General features: G+C 54.2%; 2 protein-coding genes across 2 annotated transcripts; one reads left to right on the top strand and one right to left on the bottom strand.

Moving 5' to 3' along the window:
* The first annotated feature begins 2,039 nt into the window (after nucleotides 1–2,039).
* Nucleotides 2,040–5,556, top strand: FABP3 (fatty acid binding protein 3). The gene is made up of 4 exons (XM_021528398.3): nucleotides 2,040–2,179; nucleotides 2,838–3,010; nucleotides 5,030–5,131; nucleotides 5,271–5,556. The coding sequence occupies exons 1-4, from the start codon at nucleotides 2,107–2,109 to the stop codon at nucleotides 5,322–5,324; spliced, it is 402 nt and encodes a 133-aa protein (XP_021384073.2). The 5' UTR covers nucleotides 2,040–2,106; the 3' UTR covers nucleotides 5,325–5,556.
* A 713-nt stretch (nucleotides 5,557–6,269) lies between these two features.
* Nucleotides 6,270–24,461, bottom strand: ZCCHC17 (zinc finger CCHC-type containing 17). Its single transcript, XM_021528397.4, has 8 exons — nucleotides 24,351–24,461; nucleotides 24,132–24,239; nucleotides 22,432–22,489; nucleotides 20,609–20,709; nucleotides 18,634–18,725; nucleotides 17,387–17,487; nucleotides 14,153–14,301; nucleotides 6,270–6,947 (listed from the first exon to the last, which is right to left on the bottom strand). Exons 2-8 carry the CDS (start codon nucleotides 24,171–24,173, stop codon nucleotides 6,783–6,785), a joined length of 708 nt encoding a protein of 235 aa, XP_021384072.3. The 5' UTR covers nucleotides 24,174–24,239; nucleotides 24,351–24,461; the 3' UTR covers nucleotides 6,270–6,782.
* Between the last annotated feature and the right edge of the window lie 213 nt (nucleotides 24,462–24,674).

The following is a 24,674-nucleotide window of genomic DNA, read 5'->3' on the forward strand; positions in this document are numbered from 1 at the left end:
CTGTGCGTGTGTGCATGCATACATGTGTGTGTGCACATGCAGAGATATCGCTGTGTGTGTCTGTGCATGTGCAGGAGTATCTCTGTGTGTGTGTGCATCTGTGTGGGTGTGTGCATCCATGTGTCTGTGCATGTGCAGGGATATCTGTGTGTGTGTCCCTGTCAGTGTGTGAACCTGTCAATGGCTGTCCCTATACTGGGGTGTCCCTGTTCCCAGGTGTCCCCGTGCCCGGGTGTCGCTGTCAGTGGGTGTCCCTGTGCCCGGGTGTCCCTATATTGGGGTGTCCCCGTGCCAGGGTGTCGCTGTCAGTGGGTGTCCCTGTGCCCGGGTGTCCCTATATTGGGGTGTCCCTGTGCCCAGGTGTCCCTGTGCCCGGGTGTCGCTGTCAGTGGGTGTCCCCGTGCCCGGGTGTCCCTATATTGGGGTGTCCCTGTGCCCGGGTGTCCCTGTGCCCGGGTGTCCCTATATTGGGGTGTCCCTGTGCCCGGGTGTCCCTGTGCCCGGGTGTCGCTGTCAGTGGGTGTCCCTGTGCCCGGGTGTCCCTATATTGGGGTGTCCCCGTGCCAGGGTGTCCCCGTGCCCGGGTGTCCCTATATTGGGGTGTCCCCGTGCCAGGGTGTCCCCGTGCCAGGGCAGCTGTTCCTGTCAATGTCCCCATCTCCTGGTCCCGTTGTGTAAAGGGGACAGGACAGTGCGGGTCTGGGGCACTGCCACCCAGGTGAGGGGACAGAGGACAGTCCTTGCCCTCGGTGTCCCCCCGGCCGTGGGGGCTCTGTGTCCCTGGGGAATGATTTGTCCCTGTGACCCTGGCGAGCAGCGCCCTGCCCGTGTCCCAGACGGGACAGGGACACGCATCCCACGGGACGAGTCCTGTGCCCCCAGGGCACGAGGTGAGGGGTCCTGCTCGGTGGCAGTGCCAGCAGGAGGACGCCGAACACGAGCTCTGGCTATTTTTGGGTGTCTGCGATGTCACACAGAGGCCAGAGACAGGGAGAAAGTGTCCCCGGTCCCTCCTGGCCCTGGTGCCTGTGACCCCCAAGTCCCCAAGGCAAGGGGACACGCTGCAGCACCGGGCTCAGGGACACCTGAGCCCCCAGCTGGGTCCCTCCGCGGCCCGGGGTGGGGGCAGGAGCGGGCACCGTCCCCGGGGCTCCAGGGGACACCGGATCCCACGGCCAGGGGTGACCCACCCACGCCGGGAAGGGGCTGGGGATGCGCTGGAGCCCAAAGCACGGGGACATGGGGGCACCTGCTGGGGGTCCCACAGCCCCGTCTGTGCTTGTCCCCCGCGTCCCCCCGGCACCCGAAGCAGCACTGGCGGCACACGCGTGTGTTCCCACGCACACAGGGAGGGAACAGGGTCACACACGTGGCCACACACACAGGCACACCGAGCTGGGACCGGGTCACGCGTCCCCACAGACACGCGGAATGGAGGGGGTGTCTCACATGTCCCCACACTCTCCTGGAGTCCCCACACGTATTCCCACACACCTCCCCGGTGCTCCCTGCTTCCAGTGCCTCAGTTTCCTTAGCTCGGCTCCCCTGTCCCCGTGCCTCAGTTTCCCCAACTCAGCTCCCCTGTCCCCGTGCCTCAGTTTCCCCAACTCAGCTCCCCTATCCCCGTGCCTCAGTTTCCCCAGCTCAGCTCCCCTATCCCCGCCACTCGTGTCCCTAAAGGGCATCACCGCCGTCGCTGTCCCCACGCCCTGACCGTGCCCAGGGGCAGCAGCTGCCCCTCCCCACGCACCCACGGGACCACCTGGGCTGGGCACAGAACCTCTCGCCCACCTCAGCGCCCCCCTACCCCGCAGCCCGTCCCCGCCGTGCCCCGCAGAGCCCGGGCACGGCTCAGGGCACAAGTGCCCCTCTCGCTGTGCCCACCCCTGCCCCGGGGCGGGGGGCGGTGGCCGGGGGCGGGTGGCCGGGCCGGGGTGGCCGCTGGCAGCGCTGCCGGGGAGTATTTCTGGAGCGCGTTCTGCTCTTTCCAATCATGTGATGAGGACATTATTTAAGGCGGCCGCGGGGCCGGAGCAGCTGCAGGCGGTGCCACGCTCGCAGCCGGCCGGAGCCCCGCGCGTCTGCGGCCCCCCGCGCCCCCTCGCCATGGTCGACGCCTTCGTGGGCACCTGGAAGCTGGTGGACACCAACAATTTCGATGAGTACATGAAAGCGCTGGGTGAGTGGGCGCGGCTGAGAGCGGATTCGGGGTCACGTCACCTCTTTTTCACCCCTTTTTTTATTTCCTATACCCCCCCACCCCAATTTGCCTGGTGAACCCCTGCCTCCCCACGGGGTTCTGTGGGCGGTGGAGAAGTCGCTGCTGCCTCCGTGGGTGGTTTAGAGGGGCTCTGGGGTTTTGTGCACGTGGGGCTGGGCAGGGTGAGGGGGCTCGGGCTGGTGAGGGGGTGAAGGGTCGCGTCCTTCCCGTGCGCCCCCCCCAGGGCCAGCCTTTGGCAGAGGGTGGAGGGATGAGATGCCCCCCGTGGGTGCTGGGGGCCGCTCAGGAACCCCCCCAGCCTTTCCCAGCCCCCAAGCCCCCCATCAGCCAGCTCCGGCATGGTCAGGGGGAGTCCCCCAGCCCAGCCCAGGGCAGGGAATGGGGGACAGACAGCAGCCCCCCCCTCACGCAGCTCAGGGGCTGCTCCCGGATCCATCCCTCCCTGCACCCCCTCTCTGCTCCTGCCCCGGGGGCGCACGGAGCCCCCCAGGACCGTGAGCGGGCAGCGGTTTTGGGGTTCACCCTCCACCAGCACGGGGAGGAAGAGCTCGGGGGTGATGCCGGGGCTGGGTGGCCGCTTCGTGCCCCTCCACACGCCCTCCCCCTCGCTCCCCAGGCGTGGGCTTCGCCACGCGGCAGGTGGCCGGCTTCACCAAGCCCACCACCATCATCGAGCTGGACGGCGACAAGGTCACCGTGAAGACCCAGAGCACCTTCAAGAACACCGAGATCACCTTCAAGCTGGGCGAGGAGTTCGACGAGACCACGGCGGACGACAGGCACGTCAAGGTGAGCCCCCCGCCCCGCCCCGCGGCACCCCCGAAAGGCTCTGTGGGCTCCGGGGGATCGCCCCGCCAGCCCGGGGCTCCGGGGCTCCATCCTGGCTGTCTGTGCGAGGGGAGCGGCCCTGTGCCCGCCGGGGCTGCTGCTCCAGCCCGCTCCCGGCCGGGCACCCCCGGAGCCGTGTTGCAGCGGGGCTCTCCCGGGCACGACGGAGCTGCCGGGAAGGTTGTGCAAGAGCCGGGCTGGCGAGTGCCAGCTTGCTCAAGAGGAGGCCGTGGTGGGGTGGTGGGAAGTGTCCCTGCTCCGGGGGTAGAGGGGCACCACCCCTGTTTTTTGAGCCCACTCCCCTCCGCCTGCCCTCCCAAGCAGGCAGCGCTGCAGGGATGCAGCACCGGGGCAATCCCAGCTGCTCGGTGCCGCTCCAAGGGCTCGTCCCAGGGCTGCGGGTCCCTGGGGAGCTCAAAACTTCCCAGACCAAGCTGCTCCTCTCTGTAAGAGCAAAGGAAAAAAATCACCTGAGAGAGAGCAGTGCCTTTCCTGGCCTCTCCCAGCCTGCAGGGACATTTTCCCTCGAAGGAGTGGCCCAGCTCCTGATTTTTCCTAGATTCCAGCTGCACGGAGCAGCTCTATGCCCCACACCCAGCCCGGGGGGCACCTCAGCAGGAACCTGGGGGCTCTTCGGCCACAAACCCCTTTCCTGGCCCCAGAGCAGGAAGCACAAAGGGTTGGGCTCGAGTGAGGCTGGGGGAAGGGGCTGAGTGTGAGGTCCCTCCCTGCCGCGGAGCTGCTGGAAGCTGTTCAAGCAGCAGGAACGTGTGACCGGCCCGGAGCTGCTGCCACGGCCCGGGACGTGCCCTTGGGGTGTCCCTGGGCCGGGCCAGAGGGCACGTGATGGGTCAGCGGGGCCAGGACGGCTGCCGAGGCACGGGGCTGGACGGGATGGGGCACTGGGGTCAGCCTTGGGGTGCGGGGAGTTGTGGGGCACCCGGGATAGCTTGGAATGGTTTGGGTTGGAACGGACCCTAAAGTTCATCCAGTGCCGCCCCTGCCATGGCAGGGACACCTTCCAGGTCCCAGGCTGCTCCCAGCCCTGTCCAGCCTGGCCTTGGGCACTGCCAGGGATCCAGGGGCAGCCACAGCTGCTCTGGGCACCCTGTGCCAGCGCCTCGCCCCTTCCCAGGGAGGAATTTCTCCCCGGTGCTCCATCCATCCCTGCCCTCTGGCTGTGGGGCACCCACACCCTGCAAGTACCCAAACTTTTGGACAGTTGAGCAGTGGGGGGACACAGCTATGGGGTAATCGGGGTCTGAGGGCGCACCCAGAGCCTTGTGGGGATCCGGGGCTGGGGCACACCTGAGCTCTGGACAGACCCAAGCCCTGGGGCAGCCCCCGGCTCCGGAGGGGCTGGGTGGGGGGCACAGGGCAGGATGGGGACAGGCAGGCGGTGCCAGCGCTGGTGCCAGCGCCTGTCCCGGCACAACCCCGCCGTGCGTGCCGCGGCCGGCGCTGTCACAGTAACCTTGGCACGGGCCGGCTCCCGGGGCTGAGTCAGCAGCGGCGCTCTGCAAACAGCAGCGCGGCGAGCTCAGGCGCGTTTGCCGCAGCAGCCGCTCCAAGGAGCCCCGGCGGGCCCTGCAGGGCAGGGACGCTTCGGCTCCAAGCCCCGACCGCTGCCCCGCCTGCCTGGTCCCCGCCGGAGCCGGCCAGCCGCGCTCGGGAGCGCGAACGGGCCAGGTCCGGGTGGCCCCGGAGCGGGACGTGGCCCGGGGCACGGAGGGCACGGTGACCCTGCCGGTGGCACTGGGGTCACAGGGGAGCAGCCAGGCCGTGAGCCAGTGCAGATCCAGGCGGGGCTGAGCGCGGCTGACCCAGCCAGGCAGGGTTGGTGCCAGGTGGGCATCCCCACAGGGGCACCCCCAGGCTGATCCCGAGCCCTGCGGGGCTCCAGGGCCCCCTGTGAGGAATAAACCCCCTCGGAGCCCAGAAACCCGGAAAGTAACCGTGGCTCTGAATCCCTCCCTGCAGTCCTTGGTCACACTGGATGGAGGCAAACTCATCCACGTGCAGAAGTGGGAGGGGAAGGAGACGTCGCTGGTCCGAGAGCTGAAGGATGGGAAATTGGTTCTGGTAAGGAACTGGTTTTATTCTGACGTTCCCACCTCAGAACTGGTTTTATTCTGAGGCTCCTGCCTCAGAAATGGTTTGAAGTGGGTCAGCTCAGAGCTAGGCAAAGCAGCACTAACTCCTGCCACCTCTCTGCCCCCAGACTCTCACCATGGGCAACGTGGTCTCCACCCGCACCTACGAGAAGGCGACATAGACGCTGTCCCAGGTCCCCTGCCTGTCACCCGGTGCCACATCGTCCCCACCTCCTGGCCCCCGTGCCAGGCACGGCTTCGGTGGGCTCGGAGCCGCTGCCCCAGCGGGGCCGCCCCTGCCCCCGCCTGCAGAGGCTCCAGGGCCTCGGGTGGTGGTTTTGTGTTTGTTGTTGGGTTCTTTTTTAATTGATAGTGGGAAAAGTCACATGGAAAAATAATAAAGGTGTTGTTACAGCTCTGTGCTTGGTTTTCTCGGGAAAAGGCGTTTTTGGCACATGCCCACCCACCCACAGGGGTGGCAGGGAGGGGGTTAATGGCCAGTGGGCCCAGTAGCCCATCCCAGCCTCTTCTCCACGCTGCAGAATCACTTCTGGCTGTGCTCTCCGGGAATGCCCCTCCCAGCCAGGCCGGTCCCCCAGGGCAGGAGGGAGCCCCACAGCCCCAGCCAGAGGGGCAGGCTCCCCTGGAACAAAGGTGCCGAGCTCTTGGTGCCGGATTTGGGAAGGGAAATGGCCCCAAAGGGGGATGCAGCCATGGGGAGCTGGGGCGGGAAGCACAGGGAGGAAAAAGGAGAAGGGGAGGCTGCATCAGCAGTCCCAGCTCTCCTGGCACACCAAGAGCTGCCAGTGCCAGCTCCCTGCAGAGCCAGAGGCCGCAGGGGCGGCTCCACATCTGTCCCAGCAGGGCCGAGCTGCTCCTGGCACCCTCCCCCTGCCATCCCTTCCCCTGACCTTCAGCTCCAGTTACAAGATTTATGCTCCCTCCAGAAGGCTTCTCCTTACGGGTTACCTCATCACACACCCCCCTTTCCCACCCCAGGGAACCTCAGGAAGCAGCCAGAACTTCCCAAAAAAAACCCTTTCCCATATCCTGCACACAGCCAGCGTTGTTCTCCCCCTGCCCAAGATGAAGTGTGGAGGGTAGAGAAGAAAGGAGCTGGTACAAAGTACAGCTGGAGAGAGCAGATTTATTTTCCATCCCTTTCCAAGGCAGCAAACACTCCACAGTCCATGTTTACTCCCAGTATCTCCACTCCCCCACTTGCTCCTTGCTCCTCCACTCCTGGTGTTTGCAGAGACCGAGGGAGCCGGGGCAGCTTTGCAGCCCAGAGCTCTGTGCCAGGGGGTTGTGGTCCCACCAAACCCTGTCCCCAGCACGGCGTGGGCCTGGCTCTGCAGGGCTGCTGTCCCCCAGCTGCCACAGGAGCTGACACCAGGCTGTGGCACAGCAGGGGTGTCCTGCACGGTGTCATCAGCCTGTGCTGGCAGCAGCTGTGGGACAAAGGGGCAGCCCCATCCCAAGCTGACAGGGGACAGCTCGTAGCCAGGTCAACACCTGTAACACCCCATGCTACCTGGAGAAGAAAAGTCCTTGTCTCTGGAGCAGAGAGCTGCTGATCCTGCTGGCTGCACCAGGGAACGGCCCTGGCAGCAGCCCAGCCTGTCCTGCTCACCCCAGGGCTACTTCTTGTGCTTCTTCTTCTTCTTCTTGGGAGCCTTGCTGGCTTTCCCGGAGTGCTTGGGCCTCTTGCTGGAGGGCTGAGCTCCATCACTGTCCGAGGCTGAGCTGTCCGAGTCCGACTCCGAGGACTGCTTGGCCTTGTGCTTCTTCCTCTTCTTCTTCTCCTAGGAAAACACGGGAAAAGCCAGGGAATATGGGAATGCTCTCCCTGGTGCTCACCAGGGCAGCACGAGCCTTTCTGGGCCTGCTCCTGCATGGAAAGGGCACGGTGCCCCAGGAGGCAGGAGTTAATCACCACTGCCAGCCCTCAGCTGCAGGGGCAGGGCACAGAGCACGGCAGGAATGGGAGCAGGAGGGCAACAATGTGGCAATCCAAGGCTGGAAAACACCGGATAATTCATGGAAGGAGAGTTCTTGCTCTCATTCCATTATTTCATTGCTCTTTATTAGTAAAAGTTGGAAGGATGAGGCTTTTTTGCCCAAAAATTCGGTTTCTAAACCAGCCATGAGCAACAGCCCTGGAGCCCCAGCCCACCACCAGCCCCCAGCCTGCCAGGACAGGAGCACTGGAGCACCCAAACACTCCCAGCTCCAGGCAGGAGAGCCCAGTGGAGCAGCAGGACGAGGTCAGTGCCCTCTTGCAAGATGTGGCACTTTGCACAACCTCCCTAAAGATTTCACCACCCTCTCCTCTTTCCCAACTTCCTCTGTGCCCCTTCCTGCTCCTCAATTTCCTCTGCACCCCTTTGTGCTCCCCAACTTCCCACTGCACCCCAATTTCTCCTGAACCCCATCCTGCTCATCTTCCCATTGCACCTTGTCCTGCTCCCCAGTTTCCTCTGCACCCCATCCTGCAGATTCCTTCATACACTCCTCATTCCCAGTTTTCCTTGCACGCCCTCCTGCTCCCAAACTTCTCTTCCAGCCTCCCCTCCTGCTCCCCAGCCTCCCCTGCACCTCTGCTGCTCCCTCCCCCTGCACTGCCCCCACGCTGTGCTTCTGCAAAGCCCCGAGCCAGGAGCTCCAGACTGACCCTCGGCTGCAGCACGAGAACAGCTGGTGTTGGAATAAAGCCCATGAGGGACTCTGGAATGGACCTAAACCCTCCAACTTGAGGTGTGTGACAAAGCAGCAGGCAGAGATTACACTGAGATCAGGCCTGGGGGGCACTGGGATCACCCCCAGGCAGTGTTTAATGATGCAGCACAGCAATTTGGGGATATTTAATCAGGGCACAGGCCTGGGGAGAGAGAGGATCTGACTGATGCCAGGGCTCATCCCCTGTATCCCCTTCCAGTGGGGAGCAGGAATGCTGCCAGCAGCTCCCAAGGGCCTGACACACCCCATCCTGCAAAAACTCAGGTGTTCCCTCCCCTTGGCTCTGGGAAGTGAAGGGAAGCAGCTGAACGGGCCCCTAAAGTAACTGCACCCTGCACATGGTTCATGCACAGCAGCACCAGCTCCAAGGAGGATCCACCAGCTCCAGCCAGGCCAGGCAGTGCCTGAGAGACTTTCCTGCAAAAGGCTCTGAGCACCACAGAGTGGTTTGGGTGAAAGCCCACCCAGTTCCACCTCTGTGCCCTGGCAAGGACACCCCCACTGTCCCAGGAGCTCCAGCCTGGCCTTGGGCACTGCCAGGGATCCAGGGGCAGCCACAGCTGCTCTGGGAATTCCAGCCCAGCCCCTGCCCACCCACATGGCCAGGAATTGCTTCCCAATATCCCACCCAAATCTCCCCATTTCCAGTCTGAATTCCATTCCAATTCCATTCCCTGGGTCCTGTCCCTCCATCCTTGTCCCCAGTCCCTCTGCAGCTCTCCTGGAGCCCCTCCAGGCCCTGCAGGGGCTCTGAGCTCTCCCTGGAGCTTCTCCTCTCCAGGGAGCACACCCAGCTCTCCAGCCTGGCTCCAGAGGGGCTGATCAGGAATTTTTGCCCTATTAGAGGACTCAAGCAAAGAAGCCAAGGAGGGTTTCAGGGAGCAGAGATGGCCACTGAGGTGACCAAAGCCCTGGGACAGGCTTGGACAGCCCGCTGAGGAATGTGGCCCAGCAAGCCCAGCTCAGGGCTCTGACTAACCCAGGTTCTAAGCACCTGTGCCCAAATTGGATTGGGTGTCCAAGCACCAGGCCCTGGCTGCCAGCTGGGGAAAAAAGAAAGAAGCTGGAAGCTTATTTTTAATCAAACAGAACAATTCTTTTAGGGAGCTGGAAGAGCAAAGAGAACACCCAGAGCTGAGCATCCAGCAGAGTCCTCTGGGATTCCAGGGAAGGGAGCAGAGGATGGAGCAGCTCACACCCACCAGACCCTTGGCACATTTTAGCTCCCTAACAGCAAATAATGCCACCCAAAACTGAGTCTGTTTTCCTGTGGGGTAACAACAGACTCACTGCAAAGTCCCTGACCCACCGAGGAAAGGCAGAAGCAAATCCTCCCAGCCCTAAGAGGATGGAAGGAGTTAAATCCTCCAGAGAAGGGGACGCAGCAAGGAGAATTTTCTCAAGCTTTTCCAGCCTGTGCACATGGTGAGAAAGTTTGAGGAAACCTTCACAACCAAGAGTTTCATTCCAAAGCTTGGGAAACTTTCTCAGGATGTGAGGGCTGAAGGCAGGACAGGATGTCACACACAGGATGCTCCTGGGGATGGAGCAGGGGACAAAAAAGCACACATGGGCATTGTGCTGACTGGAAAAAATCAACAAACCCTCACTCTCCCCTTTTTGGGGGCTTCTAACAGCCAAGATTACTCCAAGAGAAACAAATCCCTTTTCTAGCACACAGTGGGGTTCTTGGGGTGTCCTGAGCAGGGCCAGGAGCTGAACTAAGTGATCCTTGTGTGTGTGTGTCTTTTCCAACCCTGGATATTCCATGATTCTCTGATTCTTCCAGTGCAGCAAATCAGCACAGCCTGGGCTGGAAGTGCAGCTGGACTCAAGGAGAGCTGAACATTCCCAGAGGATAAAAATGTGGCTGCTCCATGGCTGGAAGGCCTTTGGAGCAGCCTGGGACAGTGAGAAGTGTCCCTGCCCACGGCAGGGGTGGCACTGGATGGGATTTCAGGTCCTTCCAACCCAACCCATTCCAGGATTTTATGATTTTCAGTAGCAGGAGGCAGCACTGCCAGAAAATCCTCCTGCACAAGCAGCATCCTGCCCAGACCCTCCCTTCAATGCAGCATCCCTGGGAGGTCAGCACTGAGGTCAGCAGGGAACTCGGCATGCAGGGAGCGTTTCCAGCTCAGGGATTGCCCAGCAAAGCCCAGCTTCGTGCCTGCAGGGCACCCTGAGCTGCCAAATGCCCTCCAGCCGTGCTGGATGGGGCGCAGCTCAGCTCTGGCACACCCAGCTTGGATCAAGCACACCCAGCTCAGCTCTGGCACACCCAGCTCAACTCAAGCACACTCAGCTCAGCTCTGGGCACACCCAGCACCCCAAACACTGCATTTTGGGGCAATATTTGGAGAGGATTTGGCCCAAGCAGCTCTCAGTGCAGAGGGCTCCCAGCACACAGAGCTGCACTTCACGGCTGCTTGCACATCCTGCCCCACCTATGCAATTATCACACCATAACCCAACAAAAATGCTCCAAAACCTCTCTGCAAGCCCCTCCTGGAGCTGCCAGCAGGACAGAGCAGGCTGGGCTGGAGCCTGAGAGCTGAGCTGGTTTTCATGGAATTCCTTCCCTACTGCTCCAGAAACCCCTCCAAGAGGGGCCCCTCCAGCACTCCTGTCCTTTGTGAGGAAACTGCTCCAGGCTGTGCTCTCAGAATGTTACCACAGCTCATTCCTCCTAAAGGTATTTGGGGTTGAGATAAGAGGGGAGTGCCCAGACTGTCCAAAAAGTTGAAATATTTTTCACCAGACCTTTCTGAGGAGTTAAGATCCCACTCCAAGAATTTGTGTCTTGTCCTTGTGAAAAACTCGAATGGATTCCTAATGTCTGTCTGCATCCCCAGTGTGTGCCAGGAATCCTTCTGGGCTTCTTAATTTTGTGTTTTATCCTCATTCCACCAGCCAATACCATTCCAAGCAAGATTCGTTACTCAGCTAAAGGTGTTTTTGCATCCTTTATTGGGGGAGCAGTCAGAATGAAGCTGAGAAGAACCCAGCCTAGAGCCAGCAAATAAAGACAGCCAGATTCAGAAAAATTTCAATTAAGACAATGTGTGGAGGGCTGTGCCCTCTTAAATCCATGAAAAAAACAGTAAAACTGAGGATGGACCAAGGCTGGATGAGCCACAGGTCAAAGAACAAACACACTTAGGTGTGGTTTTAACACGAAGATCTGCAGGAAGATCTGGAAATCTTCCCCGAGGTGGGAAAAAGAGCAGTAAAGGCATAAAAAAGCCCCAATCCCAAAAGCCATCCAAAACCACCTCAGAGATGAGCTGTTCCATGTGGAATAAAGCTCATAAGGAACTTTGAAATGGATCTAAACCCTCAAATTTGAGGTTGTGTGAGCAGAAGCTGGGATAAACTTGGAGAATTCCAATGCAAGGGTTATCCCTCAGCCAGCACTGCAGGTTTTTTCTTGGAAGTCAAAGGCAGCAGGATCAGAAGGGCTCAGCCATTCCCAGCCTCCTGCCTCCCACACAATCCCAGCAGGGACACTGCTGTTCCCACAGGAGCTCCTTCACCCCCTGACCCCAGGAGGAGAAGGGACACAGAGCCTGGGCCTGCCCAGCTGTCCCAGACAGGCTCCAGGGCTCATCCCTGGCACAGCACCAGGGAATCCTGGAACTGTTTGGGTTGGAAAAGCCCTCCAAGATCAGCCGGTCCAACCGTGGCCCCAGCACGTCCCCAGGTGCCACATCCACGTGGCTTAGGAGGGACAGGGACTCCACCACTGCCAGGACAGTTTTATCAACCCTTTGTGTGAAGAATATTTCCCAAATATCTGGATGGGAGATGGCGTATAAAAAGGGAAAAGCAGACAAGGGAGCAAAAATTTCAAAGAGAAGTCAGGGGGGCTCCATAAGCCCTCAAAACATCCAGGTTGCTGAGATGGAAGGAAGTCAGGAGTGGTTTGAGCAGAGATGGGGTCAGAGCAGGTGCCATCCCCTGCCTTCTCCTGGCCCAGGGGACAGGAACAATGGCAGTTCTGGAGCAGTGGCTGTGTTTGCTGGCTTTTCCTGTGCACTTTGGTGCAATCTTGCCCTCCTCTGGGAAAGAGGAGAAGACAGCAGCTACACTCTTGTGTTGAAGGTACAAGGATGGGGAGAACAGCCATGTTCTTGGTCTGTCAGGCTGCACACAAGTGGAAAACCTTTAGGTGTCTATTTTTTCTAACCCGCTGAGCAGTGGCTACCCTGAACCTCCCTGAGCACAACTCGAGGCTGTTTCTCTCACCCCACCCCTCATTCCCTGGGAGCATCCCCCTGGCTGTCCCCTCCTGTCAGGAGCTGTGCAGAGCCACAAGGTCCCCCTGAGCCTCCTTTTCTCCAGGCTGAGCCCCTTCCCAGCTCCCTCAGGATTCTCCATCCCATTCCCAGCTCCATTCCCTTCCCTGGACACCCTCCAGCCTTTCTTCTCCCTGCATCACCCATTTTCTCAGGGATTGCAGCAGACAGGACAGGGCTCAGTGCTGCCACCCAAGGATGTGTCACTGTCACACCAGTGCCACCCCCACACAGAGACCTGGATCCAGCTCCAGCCTGGAAATGCTGGGGGGGCTCAGGCAGGAGGGAAAACAGGAGCTGGGAACCACTGGGAAAGCAGGTGAAAATAAAAAGGGGGGTGAGGATCCTGGAGGAATCTCTAGGAAGAGGAGAAAAACCCCAGAAACTGAAAGGAAACATCAGATCCAGGAAAGCACAAAGTGCTGATCCTGAACAATCACAAACTTTAATTTTATTGCTCTGACACTCAGTGGAGATGGAATCCCTTGGGAGCTGGCAGCTCCCTCCTCTCATTTAAAAACACCAGGGCCACACTGGTGTCACACACATGGGAGGGGACAGGTCAGCAAGGAGATTGTCCCTGAATCCACAGAGCTATTTCCACGTGCTGTAAATCCCTGGAGCTCCAGGAAAGCAGGGAAGCACATGGTGGCTCCCAGACAAGATCACAGCAGGCACTCCAGACTACAAGGGAACCATTCATCTCCAGGATCCCACATCCTGCCTCCAAAAAAGCTCCAAGTTTTATTATTCCAGCTCTGGAAAACATCTGACAACTTTTGATGTCACCCTTGAGAAGGGAGGGAGATCAAAGGAACAAGTGAGATTTCAAGGAAAGCTATTAATCCACCAACCCAAAAAAAATTGGGAACAAATTCAGGACAGTGACCCACATTTCCTGTAGTGTCAGCAGGGCAAGACTCCACTGGGAATCCCTGGTGGATGGGCAGGGGGAGGATAGCAAGCAGTTTGTGCTATTTGTGCACTTTGTTGTGTAACTTTTCCCCAAAACTTTGAAATAACTTGAGTCTTTTCTGCCTGTTGCCAGTCTCCAGGGATACAGAGAGGCCACAGAGCTGGGAAGAGGGGAAAAAATAGGGAAAGGGCTTTGGAAGAGTAATTGAAAGTGGACTGTGAAGGGGCTAATGGAAGAAGTTATTTACTGAAGTCCTGAACTGGGTTGTGGCTGTCCCTGGATGTGTCCCAGGCCAGGCTGCATGGGGCTTGGAGCAACCTGGGAGCATGGCAGGGGTGGGCTGGGATTTAATGTCCCTTCCACTCCAAACCCCCTGGGATTCTGTGAATACTCATCCCTGAATAAACCTGACCACAAAAAGCTCCTGGCTTGGGTTCAAGTCTCACCTTGTTTTATTTTATCTCATCCTGCTCAGAGCCAGAGGTCAAACACAGCCTGGGAAATGTCTCTGATCCGGTGCCATTTTCACAGGGACAGAAATTGCTCTGAAGCCTGGGAATGTGCAAACACAGCCAGGGATTTTCCCCCAGAGTGGGCAGATAAACCCAATTCCCACAGCTCTGGCAGGGTCAGGATACCCCTGGAGCCAGCAGGGCACTGAGTCCAGATCAAAGGAAAGTGTGAGGGCAGGAGAAGGGAGGAAAGCAGGAATCACAAGAATTCAGGACACTGAAGCAATGCCTGTAGAGCCTCACAAAGACCAGGAAAAACAATAATCAGCTTTTTCTCACTCTAAGAATATCTTTGGAGGGCTGTGTGTTGTAGCACAAAACCAGCTTGAAGGCAGCTTGACAATAAAAGGAGAAAACCTAAGAATTAGTAAGAATCCTGCAGAGGAGATTCCTGCTTTGCTACAGAACCTGCCCAAAACTGAGGCACCTTCTCAGCCCACACCTGGCTACTCATACACACCTTGCTGGAGTAACTCAATTGTAACTACAGAGCAAATTCCCATCCCCCATATCCCTTTCCAGGCCAGCCAGAGGCCTCCTCATACCTTTTTCCTCTTTTTTGAAGACTCCTCAGCTTTGCTGATCTTTTTATCTCCTTCATGTCCTGCTGCTGCCCCCTCCTCTTCCTCCTCCTCTGGAATGAGGCTGTATTTGGTTCCTCCAGGCTGCATGAAACACTCCTTGGCAAAGTGACCTAGGAGAAAAAGGTGTTTGAAGGAACAACCCAGCCCCTCTTCCTTTTTTTTTTTTTTTGTTCTTTTTTTAACAAATGCCTTTCATACACCTGAAGTGCTGCCAAGGCTCTTTTGATTATTAGTCACAAGGAGAAAATCTACACTGGACATTTTTTATCCTGAAATTTCAGCCAGTTGAACATGCCCTGATTAAACAGGACAGGGAACAAACATAACCCAGGTCATTCTGGAGGAATTAGTTAGGCAAAAAAGAAAATATTCTTGTCTCAACAAGTAAAAATCTGTCTCTGCAGGGGCTTAATCATCCCAGAAAAGAATGGGGGAAAGGTAAAGTGGTGTGATTGGCACCTGGAAAATGAGCTAAAGCCACAAAGGAGAGAAATTCAGCTCTTCTGGTTCTACCCTCTCTACTCTGGAGACATCAAAGTTGACCTACTAAGAGCTGCAGTGGGAATTTGGAGAGTTGGCACCTGCTGTTAGAAGGAGACACCATTATTAAAAAGTATATTGAAAATAGGTATAATCCTGGTTTTGGGGTTCTTTAAAATAGTGATTTATACATAATAGTTCTTTAAATAGTAGCAATTCTTTAGAACAGTATTTTAAGGATACTTCTGTACAACTACAGAGCTGACACTCAGCGTTAGCCTCCTCTAGAATAGCACCAGCCCCATTAACCATTTCCTCTAAATAACACAAGTAGGGCACAGCAAAAACTCCTGCAGAAGAAACTACTTTGTACCTCAGCAACTTGAATAAATCTACTGAAAGGCACCAGAAAATCATCTTCACACTGCTGAACCAGGCAGGACATCATTTCAGCAGGCCACAAACTTGGTTTTAGCTCTAAGACACAGCTCCACTGTCCCACCAACAGAGCTGGAGCTTCCACTGATGGTTGTTCATGGTGGAATCACTGCTGAAGGTTTGTTTGCTTCTTAAAAACCAAAATCAGAGTAATTATCCCAGCTGGGACTCAGCAGTGGGGCTGGTCCATCCCCACTTTGCTGAATCCCCAAAGATCAGCTCCATGCACAGCAGGGGCTGTTCCCGAGCCTTTCCTGTGCTCACCTGTCCCTTGCTGTCCCCCAGTGCTCTGGAACGTCTACGGGGACTGTGACAACTTTGCCACCCTGAAGGGACACAGCGGGGCTGTCATGGAGTGTGGATTTCTCTCTTGGGGTTCCCTAGGTCAGGGTGACCCCAAGAGATCTGAAAAGTCTTTGCTTCCCTGGCCCGAACACAGCCAAATGAGGAGTCTTGCAATGCTTCTGACTGTGCTTTTTCAAGGCTGTTCATTTCTCCTTATCTATAATATTTTCTCTCTGACCTGCCGAGCTCTGGCTGGTACAGAAGCCATGCCAGTCTGGCTTTGAGTCCTGGGCAGCTCCCACATTATATAGTCAAAACTACGTGTGTACGTTTACAATTTCTTCACCAATTCCCATCAACTATGTCAGACTGTGAATCTCTACCTTAAACCAACAGAAAAGGGTCACTATCACAGCAAGACATGGAGGACAAGAAGAAAGGAAAGAAGGCCAAGATATACCCAGATTCCTCCATCTTGTACCCCTGAATTACATTCTAAAAAACCCAAAATTCTACTTTTCCATCCTGTTAGTTCAAGTATCACACCACTCAAACCCTTGTGACTTGTAATTCCTCACACAGAGTTGGCAGTTTTTTCCACAGGCTAAAATCGAAGTCATAGATGTTTCTGACTTCATGCCAGGGTCTCTGAGCCCCCTGCCAGGGTCCCGAAACAGGACAGCCAGAGGGATGTGCTGGACTCCGACAATAGAGCTGCACTACAACACGGATGGCAGATGAGGGCAGGGGCTCTGTGCTGCTCAGGGACTCACTGCAGCTCAGGGAACAGGGCTGGAGCCCCAGGAGGGGCTGAGGGAGGTGGAAGGGGCTGGAGAATCCCTGAGGGAGCTGGGAAGGGGCTCAGCCTGGAGAAAAGGAGGCTCAGGGGGACCTTGTGGCTCTGCACAGCTCCTGCCAGGAGGGGACAGCCGGGGGGTCGGGCTCTGCTCCAGGAACAGGGACAGGAGGAGAGGGAACGGCCTCAGGCTGGGCCAGGGCAGGCTCAGGGTGGCAGCAGCAGGAATTTCCCCATGGAAAGGGGGCTCAGGCCTTGGAACTCCCAGGGAGGTTTGGAGTGCCCATCCCTGGTCCAAGGAATTGCTGGATGTGGCACTCAGAGCTCTAGACTGGGGACAAGGTGGGGACCAGGCACAGCTTGGACTCGCTGTCCTTGGCACTCTTTTCCAACCTAAATGATTCTGCCTCCCAGCAGGAAGCACAGAATGATTGGGGTTGAAGGGACCTCTGGAGATCCCCTGGAGGAGGTGACACAAGGACACATCCAGGGGTTTGGGATGGCTCCAGAGTGGCAGGCTTGCCTCCCTCCCTGTTCCAGAGCTCTGCCACTCCCCATGGACAGAAGCTCTTCCTCACAGCAAGGTGGAGCTCGTTGTGTTTTAGTTTCTGGCCACCAGTCCTTTTCCTCTCCCTGAGCAGAGTCTGCTCCATCCTCTGACACCCCCTGGAGATATTTGTGTGGATTGATGGATTTCCTCTCAGTTTTCTTCTCTACAACAATCAAGCCCAGCTCCCTCAGTCTCTCCTCATCTCTCCAGTCCTTCATCATCTTTGTGGCCTCCACTGGCCCCTCACCAGTAGCCAAAAAGGGTGTGATTTTAAGGAATAAACTTTTTTTTTTTTAAAGGACTTGAACTAAATATTTTGGTTTTGAAGCAAGAGATAAAAAACTCCCTCCTCTAAAGGATAAACATGGAACCAAAATTCAGTCCTTACAACCACATGTAACCACGTCAGCTGTGGCTGTGGCTGTCCCTGAATCCCTGGAAGTGTCCGAGGCCAGGTTGGACATTGGGGCTTGGAGCAGCCAGGGATGGTGGAAGGTGTCCCTGGGGACTGGAATCAGGTGGGATTTAAGGTCCCTCCCAGTTCAAACCATTTTGGGATTCTAACCATGAGGCAGACATTGATACAACCCCAGCAAGGGTCACTGCCTGCCTGGGACAAAGCCATAAAGAAGCAGCCCAGACCCACCTTTGCAGCCACATTTCTTGCACACCGTGTTCAGCACGGCCTCCAGGGTGATCTTCTGGCTCGTGTAGTCCCTGAAGGTGCGTTTCCTCCTCTCATCCTGACTGGGAGGACAAGAACAGCTCCATTTTCAATCCATTCTCATCTTTAATCCCTCATTTTTTACAAACAAAAAGCTTTTATGTTTTTGTATGACCACAAGGCTTTTAAAGGTTAAGTGGTGTGGTGGTTTTGGATTGCTAATTGGAGATTTCACTAATTTTGAGACCACATCTGTGAATGTCTCCTGTTGCAATGTATTTGCAGGGTAAGGCCCTAGTGTGCACCAGCCAGCCTGCTTCTAAGTTTGTTTTCAAAGCCTCGGGAATTCATCAAGGCTATTGGAACATAAATTGTGCTAAATTAAGAAAGAAGAGGCTGAGAAACCGAACAGCAAGAGCACAAGAACTGGATAACAGAGGGCTGTGAAACCTGGGTGTAACCAGTCACACACTGTGAGAAATGCAGGCAGAGGACGAGGGAGCAAGACACAGGCACCAATGGAGAAGTGTGATCTGAGCAGTTTGTAGAATCTGTGTGTGTGTGTAATGTAAACAATAAAGGCTTCTGCTGGACCATACTGGCCAGTTGTGCAGGAGTCCTGGATTTCCCACAAGTGCCTCCCATGCAAAACCAGGACACTCGCAAAATAAAACTTTCTAAACCAAAAGAGCAGAGCTGACCTGGCCTTGGGCACTGCCAGGAATCCAGGGGCAGCCACAGCTGCTCTGGGAATTCCAGCCCAGCCTCCCAGGGAACAATTCCCAATTCCCAAAATCCCATCCATCCTTGTCATGGTAACAGGCCCCTGGCTGGGCAATAATTAGCATTGATTCCATGATTCAAGAAGGTTGATCAATATCTATCTTTTTTAAGAAACCCCCCACTTTTATAGACAGTTACAATACAGCTAGACTTAATTGCTCCTCTAATCAAACCACTATCACCACTTGCTAATTAAGAAACAACCATTTGGTAAATAAATCTCCACAACACATTCCACATGCTCACAACACCAGGTGCAGCAAGTGAAGATAAGAATTGTTTCTCTGCTCTTCTCACAGCCTTGCCCAGCACAATGCCTGGGAATGCCGTGTTTCCCTCTGTGGGCACAGAGCTGCTGCCACACACAGCCCTGCCCTCTGGCAGTGGGAGCCACTCCCTGTGTCCTGTGGAAAACCATCCCCTCTGTTCTGCTCAGATTTACCCACTCAAGGGAAACGTTGTTGGGATCCAGGTCCTTCCCCGTGCCTTGGTGAACAACCTTCATGGAGAGGGAGAGCTTCAGTTTGTCATCCTTCATCTGGAAAACACGCAATTAGCAGGATGAATTGTGGGTGCTGGGATGCCTGAAGTGCGGGAAGAATGATGTGTAGGACTCTAATGACTTCAGAAGGCTAATTAATTACTTTATTAAACTATATTGCACTAATAAGAACTATCACTAACTACCTGTATCATTAATGAAAAAGCCTGTGACTCTCTGCTGAGTCCCGACACAGCTGTGGATCCAACTGGTCAATGAATCCAAACAGCATCACCAGAATCCAATCAAGCAATCACCTTGGGTATACAATCTCCATTCCACATGGGCACAAGCAGGGAGCAGCAAATGAGACAAGAATTATTTTATTTTCTCTGCTTCTCTCAGGAGAAATCCTGAAAAAGCCAAGTCTCTCTCTGTTCAGAGGGTATGTGAATGCCTCAATAAATGACTTAAAAACGTTAATGAGTGTTGGGGAAAATGAAACAGGAAAGCCTTATAATATGATTGCCTGGCAAAAGATTTTGAGGATATAGAAACTATGAGTGAGATTGAAATGAAAGCAAGTTTTGAGTTACTGAACAACTGGAAAACAGAGGTATGGCCAGCTGAAGGTAATCCCCTTTTGATGAAACAACACCCTCTGCTTGCAGACAGCTCCAAGGGGCAGAGCGGTCTGCTGCGGTCTACTAGCTGGGCAGAAGGGTCGTTTTGAGGGTTTAAAATGTGTGAGGACGCTGGACTCCAGGAGGGTTTGGATGGATGGAGACCAGAGATCTCTGAAGGCTGCTCGTAGAATATCTGGTTTATTAGAGAGGGTGGAAGGCCCTGCTTGGAGTCACCAGACGTGACCCGTGGCAGGCCCAGGGCGTGGGTGCAGGGAGAGGCAAGGGGAGAGGGAGATAAGAGAAGGTCCCAAGAGGATGTTCCAGGAGAGGGGCAGTTCCAAGAGGGCGTCTGGCTCCTCAGGGACTCCTTGTCAGGGGCTTCAAGGTGGGCTGGAACAAGACTTGGGCCAATGGGGTCACAGACTCCTGATGCTTCAGGGGAGGGTTACAGGTGTGGGATGACCCAAACATTTTGGGGGGTGAGATAGAACATTCCATTTAACCTTTGGATTTATCTGTAGGTAAGGGCATTGTTCAACCAGAAGGGAGGATTGTCCTCATCCTGGCTGTACTATTGTTTTCTACTTGTTCAGTAACTAAACTTTGGTATCTCAAAACTTGTTACCATCTCAATCTCTGTATTTTCTAAGTCTTTTGCCAGACAATCATATTTATAAGGCTTTCCTATTTCATCTTCCCCAACAAAAATGTACCACTGTCGCCCTGATTCTTAAGATTTTCTAAAGCCTTCCGAGTCTGCATTCTGTTAGAGAGCTTTCTGACACAACCTTCTGTAAACAACCTATTGTTTTGCATTCCTTCATAGAAGTGGAGAAACTTGATGTACTAGTAGTTTGTCCAATGTCATTGGAGAGGTGGCACCTTCACCCTCCAATCCACTGTCACCTTTGAAAAAGTATAAATGCTGGAGTCAAAAAATAAACTCTCTCTTTTTCACCTTTGCAATAGCAGTGATTTGTGTTGTGCTTTCACGTGTCCTATAGTGACATACCACAGTATGGTAACGTCATGATTCTTATAGTATGTAAATGCTATAGGATTTGTATTGTGTACTGGGCTGATTAGCGAAAATTGGAATATCCGGCAGAGAAGATTTATGGTATTGTAACGGGAACTTGCCTCTCTGTCTCTTGCTCTCTGGGGCCTGCTGGGAGCTGTGGCTGCAGCCCCAGCAGGGCCCTGCTCCCGCTCCCTTTGCAATGCCCCCGAGTGCCGAGCCCGGCTGCAGAGATCCCCCGCTCCCGGCAGGCTCCCAGAGCCCCGCAGCAGCGCCCTGCCCGGCACCGAGCTCACCTCTCTGCCGATCAGCTTCACCCACACCCTGTCCCCCACCGCCAGCATCTCCGCGGGGCTGTCCACGGGGCACGAGGACAGCTGGCTCCGGTGCACGAGGCCTGCGGGGACAGAGGGACGCGGGGACAGGGGGACACGGGGATTAGGGGGGACACGGGGATTAGGGGGGACACGGGGATTAGGGGGGACACGGGGACGGGTGGGACGGGACACGGGGACAGGCGTGGGTGGGACAGAGAGGGACAGAGGACAGGAAGAACGTTCACACCCACCTTCCCGAAGGAATGGACCTTCCCATGCCATGTGGGAAGAATGTGGTGGGGCTCATAAATTAATGCATCAAATTGATAAATTTACCGTAAATTAATTAATGAAATAATTAATAAAATAAAAGAAGAATTATAACATTATTAAAAATAATAAAATTAATAATAAATTGATGCAATAAAAATAAAATTATAACATAAATAGAATAATAAATAAAAACAATAACATGTATACTAATTACTACATTAATAATAAATTAATACAATAAAATGACAGCATAAATAGAATTAATAATAAAATAATGGACTAAAAATTGAAGTATAACATTAATAAAATTAATCAAAAAATCAATAGAATAATTAATATATTTAATAAAAAATTATTAAAATATTAAATTCATTTTACTATAAAATATATGTTGTTATTTATGACTAATTGTGTTATTGATGTGATACTTTTATTCTATGAAATAATAAAATTAAACCACAGAATTAGTAATTGCATTAATAAACCAACAAAATAAAATAAAAACATGCATAAAATTAATAAATAAAATAATAAAATTAATCAACAAATTAAATGAATAAATAGGAGATAAATAAAATATAACAATTATTAGTGTTCAATTCATCCTCTACTCATCCTTTTATCAGTTTTACACAAACATTCCTCCACTAAACCTTGGATCTGCATTTCCAAAGTGCCTTGGAGCAGGTAATCCTTTGGGGTGTGGGAAGGATGTGGTTTTATTTATCAATAAATAGGATTTAAAAACTATTTGTTTTAAATCCTTTAAATTGAGTTTTATATTTATTTCAATTTCTATTCATTTATTTTTACTTTCTTTATTTTTATTTATTTAAAAATATGTTCCCTGCTACAATTTCTTCTGAAAACTTTATTAATTCCTTAGCTCATTTTTAATTTCTGTTTTTTGGTTATTGTTTTATAATGCAGCTACCACCAGTAAAGCTGCAGATGTTAATAAATTATATATTCTAATAAATATAGGAATATATCCTATATATATAATATATATACAGTAATAGATGTATCAAATATATATTACATATTATATATACAATAATATACATTATAATATTATATATTTGGTTATATATTTTATCTATAGTATATACAATTATATACCCTATAATATATATATTATATATGTATCTTTTATATTTTATATATAATAAAATATATTATAACCCATCTACTGTTATATGTGTTACATATACCTTCTATATAACATATATAGTAAAATGCAATACATATTGTTACTATACTTATTATTACTATTATTACTATTACTATTATTATTTAAGTTCCAGAATTTCCCCAAAACCCACCACAAAATATCCTTAAGTTACAAAAAAGTCCTTTGAGTCATTCTTGGTAATCATTCTACAGTCCATCATCTTCTAAATGCTTCCCAAATTTCTTCCTCATTTAGGAAAAAACTCCTTTTCTGATTTTTTTTCTGGAAGTTTTTAATTGCGAGGCGGCTGCTTGCCCTGGCCACAGCTCCATAAAACAGCTCCAGGGACACCAACCTTGTTTCCTGCAGCCAGGGATTCTGATAAAGGCCCCAAAATCCGTCACTGCAGCAACCTGGGGAGAAATCACAGCAGAGCTGCAGGAATCCCTTCCCAAAGGGGAAGAAATCAAAACAGAGCCGCAGGAATCCCTTCCCAAAGGGGGAGAAATCACAGCAGAGCTGCAGGAATCCCTTCCCAAAGGGGGAGAAATCACAGCAGAGCTGCAGGAATCCCTTCCCAAAGAGGGAGAAATCACAGCAGAGCTGCAGGAATCCCCTCCCACACAGAGGAGAGTGCCCAGCTCCACGTGTGGAGATGGGCACAGAATCAGCCATGGCTGGGCAGGAGGGACATTAAATCCCACCCAGTGCCACCCCAGGGACACCCCCACTGTGCCAGGCACTCCCAGTGTCCAGCCTGGCCTTGGGCACTGCCAGGGATCCAGGGGCAGCCACAGCTGCTCTGGGAATTCCAACCCAGCCGCTCAGGGAACAATTCCCAATTCCCAAAATCCCATCCATCCCTGTCACGGTAACAGGCCCCTGGCTGGGCAATAATTAGCATTGATTCCATGATTCAAGAAGGTTGATCAATATCTATCTTATTTTAAGAACCCCCCCCACTTTTATAGACAGTTACAATACAGGTAGACTTAATTGCTCCTCTAATCAAACCACTATCACTACTGGCTAATTAAGAAACCACCCCTTGGTAAATAAATCCCCATAACACATTCCACATGTTCACAACACCAGGTGCAGCAAGTGAAGATAAGAATTGTTTCTCTGCTCTTCTCACAGCCTTGCCCAGCACAATGCCTGGGAACACCGTGTTTCCCTCTGTGGGCACAGAGCTGCTGCCACACAGCCCTGCCCTCTGGCAGTGGCACCAGGAAGAGCCCAATCCTCTCCACAAGCCCTGCCAGGCTAAAAACCCCCCTGCATTTTCCAGTGGGGAACAGCACTGGGTGCACCTGGAACCATCCAGGAAATCATTATTTCCTTTCCTTTATCCCTCTGGTGCAATGATTTTTGGTCCTGGTTCTCATCCTTGATTTAGGAATCTGAATCCCAGAGTGGTTTGGGTGGGAGGGAATCTCATCCCAGCCCAGGGACCCCTCCCACTGTCCCAGGTGCTCCCAGTGTCCAGCCTGGCCTTGGGCACTGCCAGGGATCCAGGGGCAGCCACAGCTGCTCTGGGAATTCCAGCCCAGCCCCTGCCCACCCTGCCAGGGAACAATTCCCAATTCCCAATCTCCCATCCAGCCCTGCCCTCGGGCAGTGGGAGCCATTCCCTGGGTCCTGTCCCTCCATCCTTGTCCCCAGTCCCTCTCCAGCTCTCCTGGAGCCCCTCCAGGCCCTGCAGGGGCTCTGAGCTCTCCCTGGAGCTTCTCCTCTCCAGGGAGCACCCCCAGCTCTCCAGCCTGGCTCCAGAGGGGCTCCAGCCCTGCAGCAGCTCCGTGGATTCTTCTGGGCTCTCTCCAGGTGCTGCTGCTGTTGGAATTCCGAGCTCTGAGGGTGGGGAACCCAGTGACAGAAGAGGTCGGAACTGCCTCTCCCCGGCTGCCCCCGCAGCTGCACATGAACAGCCCCCGGACACAGGTTGTGCACCTGCACAGAGCTGTGCGTCCCCAGAGCTCCCCCACGCTATCCCGACCGAACCCACGGAATGAATTCCCCCCGAGCTCGGCCCGGGCCGCGCCAGCCGTGCCGCACCTCGCCCTGGAAGATGGAGTAGAGCTCGGGTAGCGGCTCCATCGCCTCCCGAGGCGCCGTGACAGCCTGCTGGATTCACCCTCGCTACCGCATCTCCTCTGCAGGATGCTGAGGAAAGAAAAATTTCATTAACGCCCGAAAAGCCCCAGAGAGCGCCCGGGGTTCAGCGCCTTGAGGGGCGCGGGGATTGGACCCGCAGTGCTGCGGTGAAGGACTGACCTGGACCGGCGCAGAGGGACAGGACGGCTCCTCCCGGAGCCCGCGGGGCGGTGGGGGCTCGTCAGCGCCCGCGGCAGCAACATCAGCGCGCCGCCATCACCCCCTCACGCTGAAGGACCACGCTCCTCGCCAATCACAGCGCGCAATGTTGCCGTGGGATGGTCCCGCAGCCAATCAGCGTTACCCATACCACCCAGCGACCGCTTTCCTCCAATCAGAGCGAAGCGCGCCAGAAGGCGCCGCGCTACCCGCTCCATCCTCGGCGCAGCGTCGGGGGGTGGGACCTGCCCGGCGCTCCGCCAATCAGCGCGGCGGCCGCGGCAG

Source organism: Lonchura striata, chromosome 23, assembly GCF_050655825.1.
Source record: "Lonchura striata isolate lonStrDom1 chromosome 23, ASM5065582v1, whole genome shotgun sequence".
NCBI lineage: Eukaryota > Metazoa > Chordata > Aves > Passeriformes > Estrildidae > Lonchura > Lonchura striata.